Raw genomic sequence first — 15,972 nt, forward strand, 5'->3', positions numbered from 1 at the left:
GAATCCAAATTCCACGAGGATCTTCTCCCTGACTTCTGTTGAAAGAAAGTCAATGAACTCGTTCTGAGGCATTGTGGGTATACCTAGTCCTGCCTTAAATATTGATACAATGTATTTGACTAAAAAAAATTAAACTACTGGTTTGATCTGAATTTTTTTTTTCGCATTCAAATTCTAGCGAGGCTATATAGAGCGGTGGCACTCCCACATATTCTTTACCTGTCCCCTGTATGGGAATGGTTTACGGAAACAGAGCGACTAAAGGCTAGATCTGCGTTCTGCAAATATTTAAAATTTCTGTTACGAGTACCGCTGTTTGAGAGAAATACATTTCTCTTGGACAAGTATCTTATTCCAGAGCCTCGTGAAGTTGCGGTACCGCAGGAAACCAATGCTAGAAAAGGTGCACTGGAGTACCTTTACGATTTCCTTCTGTTGCACGTCATGTACGAGCTGTTAATGTATATAGTGTATATAATCTAATCGTTTATTTTTCAAGTAATGTTTTTTTTTTTGTTTTTCCCTTACTCCATCATGTTTTTGTTTTTTTGGTGGGCTAAAATAAACTATCTATCTATAAATGAACTACAAACTACAAAAAAAAAATCAAAACGCCCGCCATTTGCCTGAATACACCAACAAAGACTGTTAGATCATTCATCGATCGCTGTACGGACGAACCTGAGAAAATTTGCCTGATTTTTGAAATAGGGGGGAATCACCCCCTAAAATTCAAGACATCTTGATGAAAATCACACAATCAGATTCAGCGTACCAGAGAAACCTACTGTAGAAGTTTCAAGCTCGTATATACAAAAATGTGGAATTTTGCTATTTTTGCCAGAAGACATATAACAGATGCGTGTTTATTAGTTTTTTGTTGTTTTCTTTTCCCAGGGGTGATCGTATTGAAATAATGGTCCTAGAAGATCGGGAGAGGGCGCATTCGAACGGCAGTTAAACGTTCTAGTGCTCTTTTTAAGTGACAAAAAAAATTGGAGGACAACTGGCCCCCTTCCCGCTCCCATTTATTTAACATTTAGACTTGTATCAATATTTATGGCAGGACAAGGTAGAGAAATGTGTGTGGCCTATATCGGGTATCAAGAGCTGCCACATATCTCATTAGAAGTTGAATAATTTGGACAAAGTTGCCGTTTTGTTCTTCAGTTTTGTTCTTCAAGTTATCCTCCTGTTTGTTTCTTCACCTTTTGCTTGCTGCAAAACCGTAGTTTGGGTGTTTTTATCAAGTAAGAAATCCCCATTACTGCTTTTATTGACGAAGTGACAAAAATATAACTAAGCGCTTTTTGTGACTCTGAAGAGAAATGACTTGCTAGTTTTCCTTTCTTCGCTTTTACTTTGCTCTTCATTTGGTGCCATTACCGCAGACTGTCTTCCAACCAAGCTTTTTTGGATTGGTCGCTCCTGAGACAGCTGGAGAAAAGGAAACACAGGAAGCAGAAGGTAGCATCTTTCTCAATATTGTGTTCTAAGAATTGGTAATCATCATACCGTCCCAGATGAAAATGCTACTGTTTCATTTTTTATTTTGAAGAATCAACTGGGAATACGCTCAACTTTGGTTGATTAAGACCACATGAAATAGGGTACTTCCTTTGGTTTTCACTAAAGATTGGCTTCCTTATTCCTCGACCATTGTGAACTATACTTTCAGAATCGTCACTGCAACTTTCGATAAAACACCACTAACTGTTGAAATATTAAGAAATTCTTCAGTGAAATTGACTGTTAATTCTGTACATACCTCAAAGACAGGAGATTATGCAGATTGTATTTCCACCAAGATATCTCTTGCATTCAACGTAAAATGTTCCCAGACAGTCTTAACAATGTCATTAAAACCAACAACTAATTATATAATGTATTCAAGCTCGGTAAAATATTTAAACGATACCTTGTTGGGTCTTTGATCAGAAGCGTCTTGCCTGATATTTGACTCCTTCTTATAATCTGTGTTAATCGATGGCTCGACATCGAAATTACCGCAAAGAGCAGGAGGCACATATTTGGAATAATTTCTTATCTAATTTCTGTTCGTTAGAAGTTTTAATGTTGCTCACTATTTAGACCTAGCCAAAAACTTACCTCTCGACTTGAATGAGCTATCCCAGAGCCTTCAAAAGCACCCCTGTTCTAGGGGAAAAAATTATGGGTGCACAGCCAAGTCTTGCTTGTCCTTCTCAAGAGTTGTATCCCTCTCAGCCTCGTACTGTAACACAGTTTTTTTTCACTATCCTGTATACACTTGCTTTAAAAGGGATTCCTTATCTTTGAATTCTAATTACTTTTCCATTGTGTTTAGAAATTTTCTTGCCTTCTTTTCCGCTCATAGTCAAAGTTTGGCCGACGATAGATACGCATAACCTTGTCTTTTGCTTTGGGTTTGTTCATATTATCTTGTCAGGCTTCAGTTGAATTTCCCCAAACTACTGAACCATCAGACAGAAATAAATCATATAGGAGCTTAAATATATTTTTAAGGCAAGATGATAGGCTTCCAGACCAGTCCCTTTAAACCTGGTTTAATTTAAACGACTGTTTAAATCTGAGATTATTAAAAAGAAGAATTAAACGATAAAATAAACAATTCTATCTACATTCAAATTTAGTTTTCAGTATCTACGACTGAAGCTAAGTAAGGCTAAAATCATCTACTTTTCTACTGAGAAGTCTGAAAATCCCAGTCTTTCGAGGAGAAGAAAATACAACGTAGACTGGCTCTGACTGAATTGAGCACTTGGGAACTGGGTAAGGCCAAACTAGATGACTTAAATGACTTCACAAAAGTAGGGGCTAGATCCGAACGACCAGACAAAGTAAATCATATGCGAGCATAAGCAGGTTTTAAGGCATGAGTTGCAACCAGTCCAATGCCTTTAAACCTGGTTTAATTTAAACAACTCTATTGAAAAACGACATCAGAAAATTAAAATTAAACGATAAAATAAAACGACTCTATTCTATTTACAAGTGGATTTTGGTATTTGATATCTACAACTGAAGCTGAGTTTTGTCAAAATCAGCCATTTCTTTACCGAGAAGTTTGAAAATGCAAAAGTGTTTGCACATTTGCATTTCATTCATGCAAAAGTGTTTGCATTTCCTTCTCCTGGGAATGAAATACAACTTAAAATGTCTCATAATTGAGTACCTGGTACTTCAATGACGTCAAAACGAACGACTTATAAGACTTTCCAAAAACCAGGAGGGGGTGATTAACCCCTCCCCCTGTGCTTATAAGATCAGAAACAACTAAATAATATTCAATAGTTTATATTTCAATATTTCATGTTAAATGAATAAAGAAAATTGTAACAATGGAAAGTGAGTAAGTGAGTAGCTTGTAAATATGATTACAGATCACACTATTAGAGGCAAAGAAAAGAAGGCTCAAAAAACGAGCCTGAAACGTTGTAATTATTTAAAAATCCAATAATTATCTAGTTTATAATTAGTTTTAGACAAAAAACTCGAAAATAAATTACTCAAAGGTTGCACTGTTAAAGATGAAATAAAAACATTTATGTATACCTCAGTGATTTAGCCACTAATATCGTCTAGAGTAGCAAATTTTCAATTCTAACCATTTTAACAAATTATGCCAATAATAATCAATTTTTGTTGCCCTCTATACACAACAAAAATCCCATAAAGAGGAATATAAGAAAATAAAAATAAAAACAAAAAGGGCACAGAAAAAAAAAAAACACACACAGTCATTGATAACTTTAACTTTCAAACACTTTTCAGCATCCAGTTCCAGTTCCAAAATTTTTTGTAAGGGTATATGGACTGCCTAATTAGTCCATTCACCTCATTGACTCCACAAAAATTTCTTCAGGTGAAAATAAAATATCCTCCAATCCGCTATCAATGGATTCTCCTTATGAAATCACTAATTTTAGTTATGTTTTGTGGGATATGCGGGTACTTGAGCTGCCTGCCCCCAGCAGTTTAAGGCCTATAGGCTGGCCCGTATCTATTCAGCTCTTCCCACTCATTCCTGCTCTCTGAAATAAACACTAATGAATCAACCCTTTTTCCATTGTCTTTTTCAAGCTTTAGTACATGGGTCAAACATTATAAGATATCACAACTAGAGACGCTAGGCACTTGAAAGAAGACAAGTCAGTGGAAAATCGAAAATTCTGTTGCAGTGGTCAGCAAATCTACGTGACACTTCGTCTACTTTTTGACAAATCTCAAAAACACCATACCGTCGTGAAATGTAACCAGCCTATTACGAGTCCTAAAGAACAGCGGTCGGATTTGTTTTATATCAGATGCAGAGAAAAACTTCCAAACAGGTTCTTCTAAGGACCTTCAGATAGCGCATCAGGAATATGCTGCTGGGCAATACGAGCCTGAAATAAAATAGCAAGATCTTCAAACAATTTTACTGTCCAGTATATCAGATGACCGGGTTGCAGGCCGTCTGAACCTGATGTTTTACCTTGTTTAAGACAGCAAATATGTGCCTCAATAGGTGCTGGTGTGATATAGTTTCTAGCATGGCTTAACTTTGCAAAATGACCCAAAAGTATAAATCTAAATGTTGTGTCAAGAGGAGGTGGATCGTCAGAAAATAATGAGGAAAAATGACTTTCCCAAGAGCCTAAATCAATCGGACTGTACTCAGATGAAGAAGTCAAGGTAAGTTTTGACACATGACACCACAACAGCTGGGGATTATTTTTAATATCCCGCCAAAGATTGTAGATTTTACGCCGTTTCCATTGCCGCACAGCATTCTTATATACACTCTTTGTATATTTTACGATTTGAATTAAACTACCTGACCATGGATAACCGAAGTCAGCCCAAATACGAAACCAGAACTTTTGTCAATGTTTAGCACCGTGAAGTTCAACGTCTTCACTCCACCCTTTTTTACGTGTCCCAACTCAAATTTTTGGTTAAAGGAAGAGAGACTGAAGCAGAAAACTTGATTGAATGAATTCCGCCAAGTAAATATCCAAATCCAATTTACAAATAATTTAGCCTTAATATGAAATTTGAATGACGAAAATTGATTATGACATCTTATTTGATTATTGCTTGACACTGATGATATATCTATTAGTTAGATAATCTACATTTTCCAAAAACATTTAGTTTTAACAATAACAGCTTCTTTTAAACCTAATAGAGTTTTCCATGTCTTACTTACCTATCAAGCAAGTGTCTATCATGGGGATCTTTGACCGACAGGAGAATTTCAATTGCCCTTAATGAACCAGATGTTAAAAAATAGTCGAAGAAACCATTCACAGGCCATGCATCCTTATCTATAAAAACAAAAAACTTGTCAAAATGGAACAATAGAAAACATAAAAACAAATAATAGCTTAAAATTTAGAAGTATCAAATCCAGGCACATCAGTTGAAGGCAAGCATGTGTTCATAGAACCCAGAGTTCATTCAAAATTGGTCATCCATAGTTCTATGCAACCATTTCTGAAAGCTATCTTACAAGAATTGGACGTTTTGATTTCCTCAAATTTGAGATAGTTGCTTTGAAAATGAAAAAAAAAATTCTGTAAGGAGAGTCTTCTTACTGATTAAAATTTAAGTTTCATATTTAAAAAACTTAGAGCATGCAGTCTCTGCCTAAAAAAATACATTTAAAATTCAATTGTACAAAGTTTGCTCGTGAAAATTCATAAATCCTTTTTGAATGCAACCAAAAACTCACATTAGAAGAGAATCAGTTGAGAGACAAAAGGCAACAACAGATTGATAGCATAACTACCAGAGGAGAGAGGGATCTCAGGGGGGGGTAAATTTCAGTAGGGGCATTTTATAGGGAGCTACATAACAATGACAACATCTGCAATACTTGAGATGACTACAATAATATAAAGATAATGATAACAATAACCAAAGAAATGGGCATCTTCTTTAACCTTGTCAAGATCAGTGTCAATCTTGAAAATGTGGCTGGTGTCATTACTGCTATTGTCATTGTTTTTTACTTTGCAAGAAATCATCATATCAACCATTATCATAGTTGTTTTAAATCATTATCAGTCTCATTATTATCACTAAAAGATTTCAAAATACCAGCACAAAGCAGTATATTCCTGAAACATCTCTATCTCTCCATTGTTTCCTCCATCGATCTGTTGTGAGATTTCCTCCATGTATTTCGTTGGGTTGGATTTTGTAACATGTGAGTCGTCCTTCAGTTAAATCAGGGCTCTACATGAGTTGAATCTAGTTATTGAATTATGCAGAGTTGATTTATGCATGGGTTGACTTAAAAGTATGTATGACTTGTATGACAAATAATGAATTTAGTACATTCCTAAAAAAAAATTTAATGACTACTAATGTAAACCTTGGGCAGTAACATCATAAACTATTATTCACAGTTGATAATAAAAAAAACTTTTTTTTTTAAATACTCATGCCCTTACATCTCAAATTTTTAAAACAAACAAACTTCCAAGGCTCAATATTTATAAATATTAACAAAAAAGCTTTTTCAACAAAATAAGTTTTTCAAAGAAAATTAAAGAACTCCATTAAACCAAAAATGAGCAAAAATGAAACCAAATAATCTACCAAGCATGAAACTACCACACATCAGCATCGATAAATAAATGAAACCCAAAATAAACAGAAATTAGAATAAATAACCGAGTCCATCTCAAAACTAGCTGAAATTAACATGAGTATGGCTCAAAATCCCTATGCATTCCCATGGTCAGGACATAGTTTACACTTTACTAAAAAAAAAATAAAAAAAATGAAAATGACGTAGAAACGTTGACGTTTCTACGTCAAGGCTTTCTAGAAACACCTTATATGCCCCCAGGACATAAATTACAACCCTTGCCCTGAAGGTTATGAGGGGGTTGTCATCCTCAAAGACCTAATTTCCAGAACTTTCAACTACGTTGAACAAAATGGTTATCTCAAAATTGTGATTGGATGTGTTTGGGGAAACTGTGGGCTTGAGAATGGCGCTAGTTGCTCTCCAATCACTTTCAACAACTAAAAAAGGCAATAACCCTTTCAATTTCCAATCGATTGAGCCCTTTTGAAGTTTCTACGGCAATGCTTTCTATAAAAACCTTATATGCTCCCAGGGCATAAATTACAACCCTTGCCCTGAGGGCTAGGGTTGTTATCCTCAAAGACATAATTTCCGGACCTTTCAACTATGTTGAACAAAATGGCTATCTCAAAATTTTGATTGGATGTGTCTGGGGAAGTGCTGAGCGTGAGAGGGGGGTTAGTTACCCTCCAAGCACTTCTGACTATTAAAAAGGGCACTAGTTCTTTCAATTTCCAATCGAATGAGCCCTTTTTGAAGTTTCTACGACAACGTTTCCTGTAAAAACTTTATATGCCCCAAGGGCATAACTTACAACCCGTGCCCTGAGGGTTGTGAGGGGGATTGTCATCCTCAAAGACCTAATTTCCAGAACTTTCAACTACGTTGAACAAAATCGCTATCTCAAAATTTTGGTTGGATGAGTTTGGGGAAATGGTGGGCGTGAGAGGGGGGTTAGTAGCCCTCCAATCACTTCCGACTATTCAAAATGGCACTAGCCCTTTCAATTTCCAACTGAATGAGCTCTTATTTAAGTTTCTATGACAGCACTTTCTATAAAAACCTTATATACTCCCAGGGCAAAACTTACAACCCTTGTTCTGAGGGCTGTGGGGGGAGTGTCATCCTCAAAGACATAATTTCCGGACCTCTCAACTATGTTGAAAAAAATTGTTATCAAAATGTTCATTGGATGTGTTTGGGGAAGTGCTGAGCGTGAGAAGGGGGTTAGTTGCCCTCCAAGCACTTCTGACTATTAAAAAGGGCACTAGTCCTTTCAATTTCCAATCGAATGAGCCCTTTTTGAAGTTTCTACGACAACGTTTCCTGTAAAAACTTTATATGCCCTCAGGGCATAACTTACAACCGTTGCCTTTAGGGTTGTAGGGGGTTGCCATCCTCAATGACCTAATTTCCAGAACTTTCAACTACGTTAAAAAAAAACGCTATCTGAAAATTTTGGTTGGATGAGTTTGGGGAAATGGTGGGCGTGAGAGGGGGGTGAGTTGCCCTCAAATCACTTTCGACTACTGACAAGGGCACTAGCCCTTTCAATTTCCAACTGAATGAGCTCTTTTGGAAGTTTCTACAACAGCACTTTCTATAAAAACCTTATATGCCCCCTGGGAAAAACTTACAACTCTTGTCGTGAGGGCTGTAGGGGGAGTGTCGTCCTCAAACACATAATTTCCGGACCTTTCTAATACGTTGAACAAAATGACTATCTCAAAATTATGATTGGATGTGTTTGGGGAAATGGTGGACGTGAGAGGGGGGTTACTTGCCCTCCAATCACTTTTGACTATTAAAAAGGACACTAGCCCTTTCAATTTCCAATCAAATGAGCCCTTTTCGAAGATTCTACAACTACGCTTTTTATAATAAAAACCTTATATGTCCCCAGGGCATAACTTACAACCCTTGCCCTGAGGGCTCTGAGAAGGTTATCATCCTCAAACACCTAATTTTGTAAAACGTTTAACTACGTTGAATAAAATGGCTTTGTAAAATTTTTGATTGGATGTGTTTGGGGGAAAGTTTGGCATGAGAGGGAGTTTAGTTGCCCTCTAATCTACTTTCGACTATTAAAAAGGGCACTAGCCCTTTGAATTTCCAATCGAATGAGCCCTTTTTCAAGTTTCTCAACAAAGCTTTCAATAAAAACCTTATATGCCCCAAGGGCATAACTTGCAAACTTGCAAAGTGGCATCCTCAAGGATATAATTTCTGGACATTTCAACTACTTTGAACAGAATGGCTATCTCAAACTTTTGATTGGATGTGTTTGGATAAATAGTGGGCGTGGAAGGGGTGTTAGTTGCCTTCCAACCACTTTTGAATAATAAAAAGGGCATTAGCCATTTCAATCTTCATTGGAATCATTCCTATTTAAAGTTTCTACGACAACGCTTTCTATAAAAACCTTACAGTCCTCCAGGGCATAAATTACACCCTTTTCTCGGAGTGCTATGAGGAGGGGGGGTGTCATCCTCTAAAAATATGCCAAAAATATAATTTCCAGAACTTTCAACTATGTTGATTAAAATGGCTATGTCAAAATGTTGATTGGATGTGTTTGGGAAAATGGCGGGCATGGAAGGCGCTAGCCATTCCAATTTCCAATCGAATGAGCACTTTTCGAAGTCTATATGACAACTTCTTTGATACGAAGTGTCCTGGTATGAAAAAAAAAAATTTGATATGAAGTCCCTAAAAATGTGTGAAGGAACGGTGGGCGGGAGAGGGGGGTTAGTTGCCTTCCAATTACTTTCAACTATTAAAAAGGGCACTATCCCTATGAATTTCCAGTCAAATGAGCCTTTTTTCAAGTTTTTATGGCAATGCTTTCTATAAAAACCTTATATGCCCCAAGAGCATAACTTACAACTCTTGCCCTGAAAACTGTGGGGGGAGTATCCAGCTCAAAGATATCATTTACGGACCTTTCAACTGCGTTGAACATAATGGCTATCTCAAAATTTTGACTGGATGTGATAGGGGAAATGTTGGGCATGGAAGGAGTGTTAGTTGCCCTCTAATCACTTTCCACTATTAAAAAGGGCACTAGCCATTTCAATTTCCAATCGAATGAGTTCTTTTTGAAGTTTCTATGACAAACCTTTCTATAAAAACCTTATATACCCCCAGGGCATAATTTACAACCATTGCACTGAGGGCTGGGGGGGGGGCTCGTCATCCTCAAAGACCTAATTTTAAGAACTTTCAAGAACATAAAACAAAATGGCGTTCTCAAAAGTTTGATTGGATGTGTTTGGGGAAAAGTTGGGCGTGAGAGGGGGGTTGGTTGCCCTCCAATCACTTTTGACTATTAAAAAGCAAACTATCCCTTTTAATTTCCAATCAAATGAGCCTTTTTTGAAATTTCAACGACAACACTTTCTATAAAAATCTTATATGCCCCCAGGGCATATAAAACATGTTAAATTTTGAAGAAAAAAGTTTGATATCTGGTTCAAAGACTAAAGAGCCTATTTTTATGCACTGCACAATATGTCCAATTGAACCAACTTTTTTATTGATGTACTGCAATTTAACAGATCTTTGATTATTCAAATTTTAAACAAAAATGTTCTCAATAAAAGCATAAAAACAAAAGAGATTTCCAAAATAGATTAGCCTAAGCTCTAATGGATCATTATTAGAGTTACCTTGAAGTAACATGTTAAAAATGATGTTTGAATCATGGCTAAAATCAGTTCTGCTGGAGCAGTGGTAAATAATGCAACCAAATTTTAGGCTAGGGTATAAATGAGTTTCAGACAAAAGACAACAAGATCTAGGCAAGATCTTTTCAATACATAAAAACAGTTCATCAAGGAGCTGAACAGTTGCCTATTATATTTAAATACATATTAGCTTCTTGATGAGATATTCATTTTCACACTTCAAATGAGTATTGAAGGTTTTACCCAGGCCCCTATTGCAACCCTACAGAGTTATGAACAGCCATTCTGTTATAACTAGGGATTCCATAGTGTAAAGCAGTACACTTTGAAGCACTAATAAACACAGAATTACAACTACTACTACTAACATCTCACTGCAGCACCAGGCTGCCTGGGGCTGCACAGCTATACATACTCCTCCTCCATCCCAATCTATTCAGTCTCTCTCCTTATACCCTCCCAGGAAGTTTCGATTTCCCTTACAACATCCTCCCACTCCAACCAAGGACAACCTGCTTTCTGCAATATGTCACTCTTCAGCCACAGAAGATGTCCTAGCCATCTCAATATTTCCCTCATTATAGCCCTAGAAAGCAGGATTGAATCACACCTGTCATACAGCCTACTGTTTGAAATATGGTCAGTCAGTAAGGTACCCCAAACAATCTGTAAGCAATTTCTGTAAGCAAAATCTAGCAAAACTTCCTCTGTTTTTTTGGAACACCCAGGCTTCAGAACAATACTTGACCACTGTCATCACTGTAGCTTCCAATATTCTTATCTTGGTTTGCAGACTTATCTTCTACTCTTCCAAACTTTTTCCAACTGTGAAAAAACACCCTGGGCCTTGGCTATTCTACATTAAAAATTTTTGCTGTATCCACCATCTTTACTAATAATATTACCTAGGTATGGTAAGAGAGGCTGTCCACATGATTGATCTTTTCATTAGCCAACGTTTTTTTTATCTTCACTAACTCCTAGCTGTAGTAACTTAGTCTTCTAAACATTAATTTTCAAACCTATTCTAGCACCCTGAACTCACAAACCCATAAAAGTCCATTTATATTGCTCACACTTTCATCTATGATGCTTAAATCTTTGGCATAATCTGCCCTAGGATGGATGATAGAGGTAATCATCAAGAAGTGATAAGAATCATTTTTATACAACTCTGAAAAAGTTATGCCAACTTTGCCTCTCAAAAAGATTATCTGTCTTGGCTTTACTCTAATTAGCATTGACTCTCAAGTCTTTCATCACTATCAACAAGTCGATAATTTGAAGTTTTACTTCCCAATTTGATTCAGCGTTTTCCCATTGCCTTTGCTCTGCTCCTTAAGACAAAATCCATATAAATGAGGATATTATAACACAACCCTGCTTAACTCCTTATTTAATTTGAAGCCAGCCATTAACCTCATTAACCCCATCCTACCTCAACCACAGCAGTGTTATTCTTCTACATAGTACTTATCACTATAGTGTATTTGTCTTGTATACCATACAAGGATCAGACCTTTGCTTATGCTCTTCTATCAGATGAATCAAATGTTTTCTTGTAATCTATAAAATTGAGGACAAAAGGTCTTGGATGACTCAGGCACTTCTCAATTATTAATCTAAGAGTGAAAAGTCAATCAACACATCCTCTACCCTTCCTAATACTGCACTGTTCTTCTTTTAAAACTTTATCTACAGCATCTCTAAGTCTAAAATGTATCATCATGTTAAGTAATTTGCTAACTACAGAAACCAGGCTAATATCTGTATAGTTACCACACTTGCTCTTATCATCTTTTTTATACAGGGGTTTGATTAGGTTTATCCTAAACTTGCTAGGTACTTCCCTTTTTTAAATCATATTTATAATCTTAAGTAACTCATTTCTAACCTTATAACCATCATATTTAAAAAACTCATTTACCCCACTATCAGCACCAGGGGTCTTATTATTTTTTTAATCCTTTTAGTGCTGTATTTTATTACAAGATAAATCTTCCTTCCCATCCAAGGTGTCACAGTTTAATTCTCCTCTCTTTTAAAAATAATGCACTTTCACTAATATTCTCCCCTACAACACTATCAGCAACTTGCATTCCTATATACCCTAGTATCTTGTATTGATCCTGCCACTCTTTGGTTTACAATAACAAAATCATAAAGGTTAGCTGTCTTACAATCATGTGAATACTATATAAACTTATGGGCCATTTTATGACCAAATAGCCTACTATATTGGTTTATAACCACATTATTATACCTACAAAATTGCAGCAGTTTATAGCCATTACTGTTTTCTTTTTGTACACCAAATTTACCTAAACTAGGTTACCATGTATCTCTATTTCTGCAAACCTGGGCATTAAAATCTCCTACTAAAAACATCAGATTTCTACCTGGGATCCTGTGTATTTGCTCCTACAGCTGGAAGTAAAATTCATCAGAGCCACTTCTATTTCTGTTGGTCCATTCTACAGGAGCATATACTACTATGACTGGTACCCTGCACTTTTTACTCATAAAATGAGCAACTACCATTTTATTAATACCTTCCCACACTAGACAAGACTTAGCAGCTTCCTTATTCATCATGAGCCCTGCTCCCAGTTTATGTGCTCTAACCTTCCTGCCTGAGTAAATAAATTCTATATCACCTAACTTTAAGTTTCGTAACTCTTGGATATGAGTTTCTGAAACTCCTAATAAGTCCAATTTGAAGCATCTGAATTCATCAGGCAAAATTTTAATTTTTCCTGATGTTATTTTTAAAAAACGGTTATTTTTAATATTGTAACCCACTAAAACAGACCAAACCAAGAAGAAGTTTCCATTAATCAGAACCAAGTGTAAATGTTGTGTTGTTTACTAGGCTATAATTTCCTAATCCAATCCAACAGAATGATGAATTTTGATATAGCTACACATTTTCAGACAACAATAATAAGAGAGAAGAGCAAAAACCAATAAAGAAACAGAACCTACAAAACTCTCCTCTAGAGCATGGTACTACAGAGGAGAGTTCCATTGGTCCCTGTGTTATACACAGGCACCAATGATGATTAACCATTATTTACTTAGATCTACCATACAGTACTTAAAATCAGAAATACATGATAACACTCAATTTATAGTTCAAAATGATTTACATTCTTGAACAATTAATGGTATAAACAAATTTTACAGCAAAACTGAATTATTATGTTGTTTGTTTGGCAAAATAAAATTACTATTCAAAAGTTTTGATGTCATTAAAGGTTGATGTATTAATATTGAAATGCAAAGAATCTAGAAAATAGTCTCTTTTTTGTTTTAGCCTACAATCCAAATTATTGTTTCATGTGTAGAGGGTAACAATTATGCCAATTTGATGGGTACATACTATAAGGTCATTAAGCCTTTACTGGTTGACTCTGCCTTCTTAACATCATTATATCAGCCATAGACAAGTTAAGCTTCATTTTGGTTATTATACTCACTTACTTTTTCTTGGTTTTAGCTTCAGAATTTAATAAAGTCTATTTTAAAATTACACTAGTTGCAAATGATTGCATTTGCATGCTTAGTAGTTGCAAAGGTAATCTTCTTCAGTGACCATTTCAAAATCTTCTTTAGTGTCAACTTAAAAGTGGATACATAATCAAATTAAATCCAGAAATTTAAATATCACAGAAAAAGAGAAAACATAGTTATCACACCATTACAAGAGAGGATGGGTAAGGGGGGGGGGGTTCTTCCCTACCAGAAAATTAAAAACATGGTCAATATTTGAATACAAAACAAATGTTTATGAGAAATAAGACAAACCAATGAAACCAGCAAAGCTTTTATAAATATACTACAGCTATATCTGGCCTTATTACAGGGGAGGGCAACTGGGGTTCATTTGCAAGGGTAATGATTAGCAAAATTCAAATCAGTGTTGAAAGGCATGTCAAGTTGTATGATCATCTTCCTGCAAGCAGAGTTCCCTAAACATTGATAATTTTATCATGTAATTTCTGGGGTCAGACCTATGTATGATTTAAACTTACCCAAAAACATCTTTCAGCATTAGTAATCACTGTTGTAAAATTTTAGACAATAGGTTTTAGCTACTTTGAAATATAATTGTATTTGGATGATGAGGTTTTCAGGGACTAATTGAGACCTTAAATTACACCTGGGGAGGGGGTTTTCAAATTCCTGTATCAACTGCTTCTGTATTTCCAATGCTTAGAGAAGTGTATAGAAGACAGGTAGTACACCTGTCTTAAACTCTGAACAAAATCATGATTTTCCTGGATTTTGGTTTGAGTACTATTTTATTTTAGCCTATGTTTGTTTTATATATAGCCTAGGGCTAATGGTGTACTAATATAAAGACACAAAAATTAGCATAAAATTAACAACCTAGAAATTCTCTCTTTTTTTCTAGTATGTCTCCTTCTGGAGAGCCATTATCCTCTAGGTTTACCAAAATACATTTAATCTAGATATTTATCTAGGATCAGGTACAGTCTGGGTACTAGACTAGGACTTTTACCCAAATTTGATTAATAGGATCATGTTGCATGTTATAAACAGCCTAAAGAATTTAATTACTTTAGTGATTTCTTTGATAGAAACCTAGAATTGGGGATATTTAGAAGGAAACATGTTAAGAAAACAATGCCTGCTTCATAATGTTCTGAAAATTGTTGTTAAATAATTTTGAAAGTGATTTCACTGTACATTGCCCCTAACCCCTCCAGGCTAATATGCAAATCCTCATCTTGATTTGTACCATCACTACTTGTGTTATGTTTTCCTATGTATGACCATATTTTGGATAAGCTTGAACTGTCTCAGACACAAATTTAGTCAAGACAACCTCTGATAATAGGCTAACTACCCTAGGCCGTCATAAGAGCCAAACATTTCTGTAAACAAAGTGATTCTTACTTGTATTAAACAAATCCTCATGAAGTTTTTGTTTGATCTCTTCAACCTGCTCAAACTGGTTCGATTCAAGAAAATCAATGATATTTCGTGCTGTTAGTTTACTGGAATAGTCCATTATTCAGACTAAAGCACAGGCATACTTTTGAATTTTCCGCTAATGGCTTTGCACTTAGGGTTGCCAACTTTTAGGGTCAAAAGTTTCCAAATCAGCCAAAAACGGACACTTTTAGTGTCCCTCTTGAAAATTAGCCATTATACAGAGTTGCCATTATAAATTTTCAAAACCTTTGAAAATAGTGCCGAAAAACCTTTGAAATTCGTCCTTCTTAGTTCTGCTACCTAGCCCGCTGTTACCTGCATGAGTTCTGCAGGTTCAGTTCAATATGGGTTTTAGTTCAAAAAATATATATAAAAATATACTTAACTCAATTCCTTGTGCATTGATGCACGTTTGGGCCCGTAATAATTGCACAATTATTACGTATTTCCAGCTTTAACATTAACAATTAATTACATTAATAATTATTAAGGTATTTCCAGCTTTAACATTAGCTCTACTTATAAATTAAGTTTAGTGCTAGTTCAATTTGAAGAGATAGCAGAAAAAAAATCGTCATGAGAATGTCAACAGAGCGAAATTTTATATCGATACCGCTACCTATCTTAGTTGAAAAGTAAAGAATCAACCGTAAAGATTCATTTTCACTTCGGTATTTTCAAAAGTTATGCGAGTCGTTGATCTTCGGTAGCGATTAATAATCTTTTGGTGCTACAAGG

General features: G+C 35.6%; 1 protein-coding gene across 1 annotated transcript in view; it reads right to left on the reverse strand.

Moving 5' to 3' along the window:
- Tsc1 (tuberous sclerosis 1 protein hamartin) overlaps nt 1-15,341 on the reverse strand; it is a 191,544-nt gene extending 176,203 nt beyond the window's left edge. Inside the window, exons 1-2 of the mRNA XM_089103825.1 lie at nt 15,196-15,341; nt 5,195-5,312 (exon numbers count right to left, since the gene is read on the reverse strand). Coding sequence (XP_088959951.1) covers nt 5,195-5,312; nt 15,196-15,310 — 233 coding nt within the window. The 5' untranslated portion in view covers nt 15,311-15,341. The remainder of the gene's footprint in view (nt 1-5,194; nt 5,313-15,195) is intronic.
- Between the last annotated feature and the right edge of the window lie 631 nt (nt 15,342-15,972).

The sequence above is a fragment of the Artemia sp. Qi Xiang Cuo genome, chromosome 18 (assembly GCF_049724085.1).
Source record: "Artemia sp. Qi Xiang Cuo chromosome 18, ASM4972408v1, whole genome shotgun sequence".
In the NCBI taxonomy this organism is placed as follows: Eukaryota; Metazoa; Arthropoda; class Branchiopoda; order Anostraca; family Artemiidae; genus Artemia; species Artemia sp. Qi Xiang Cuo.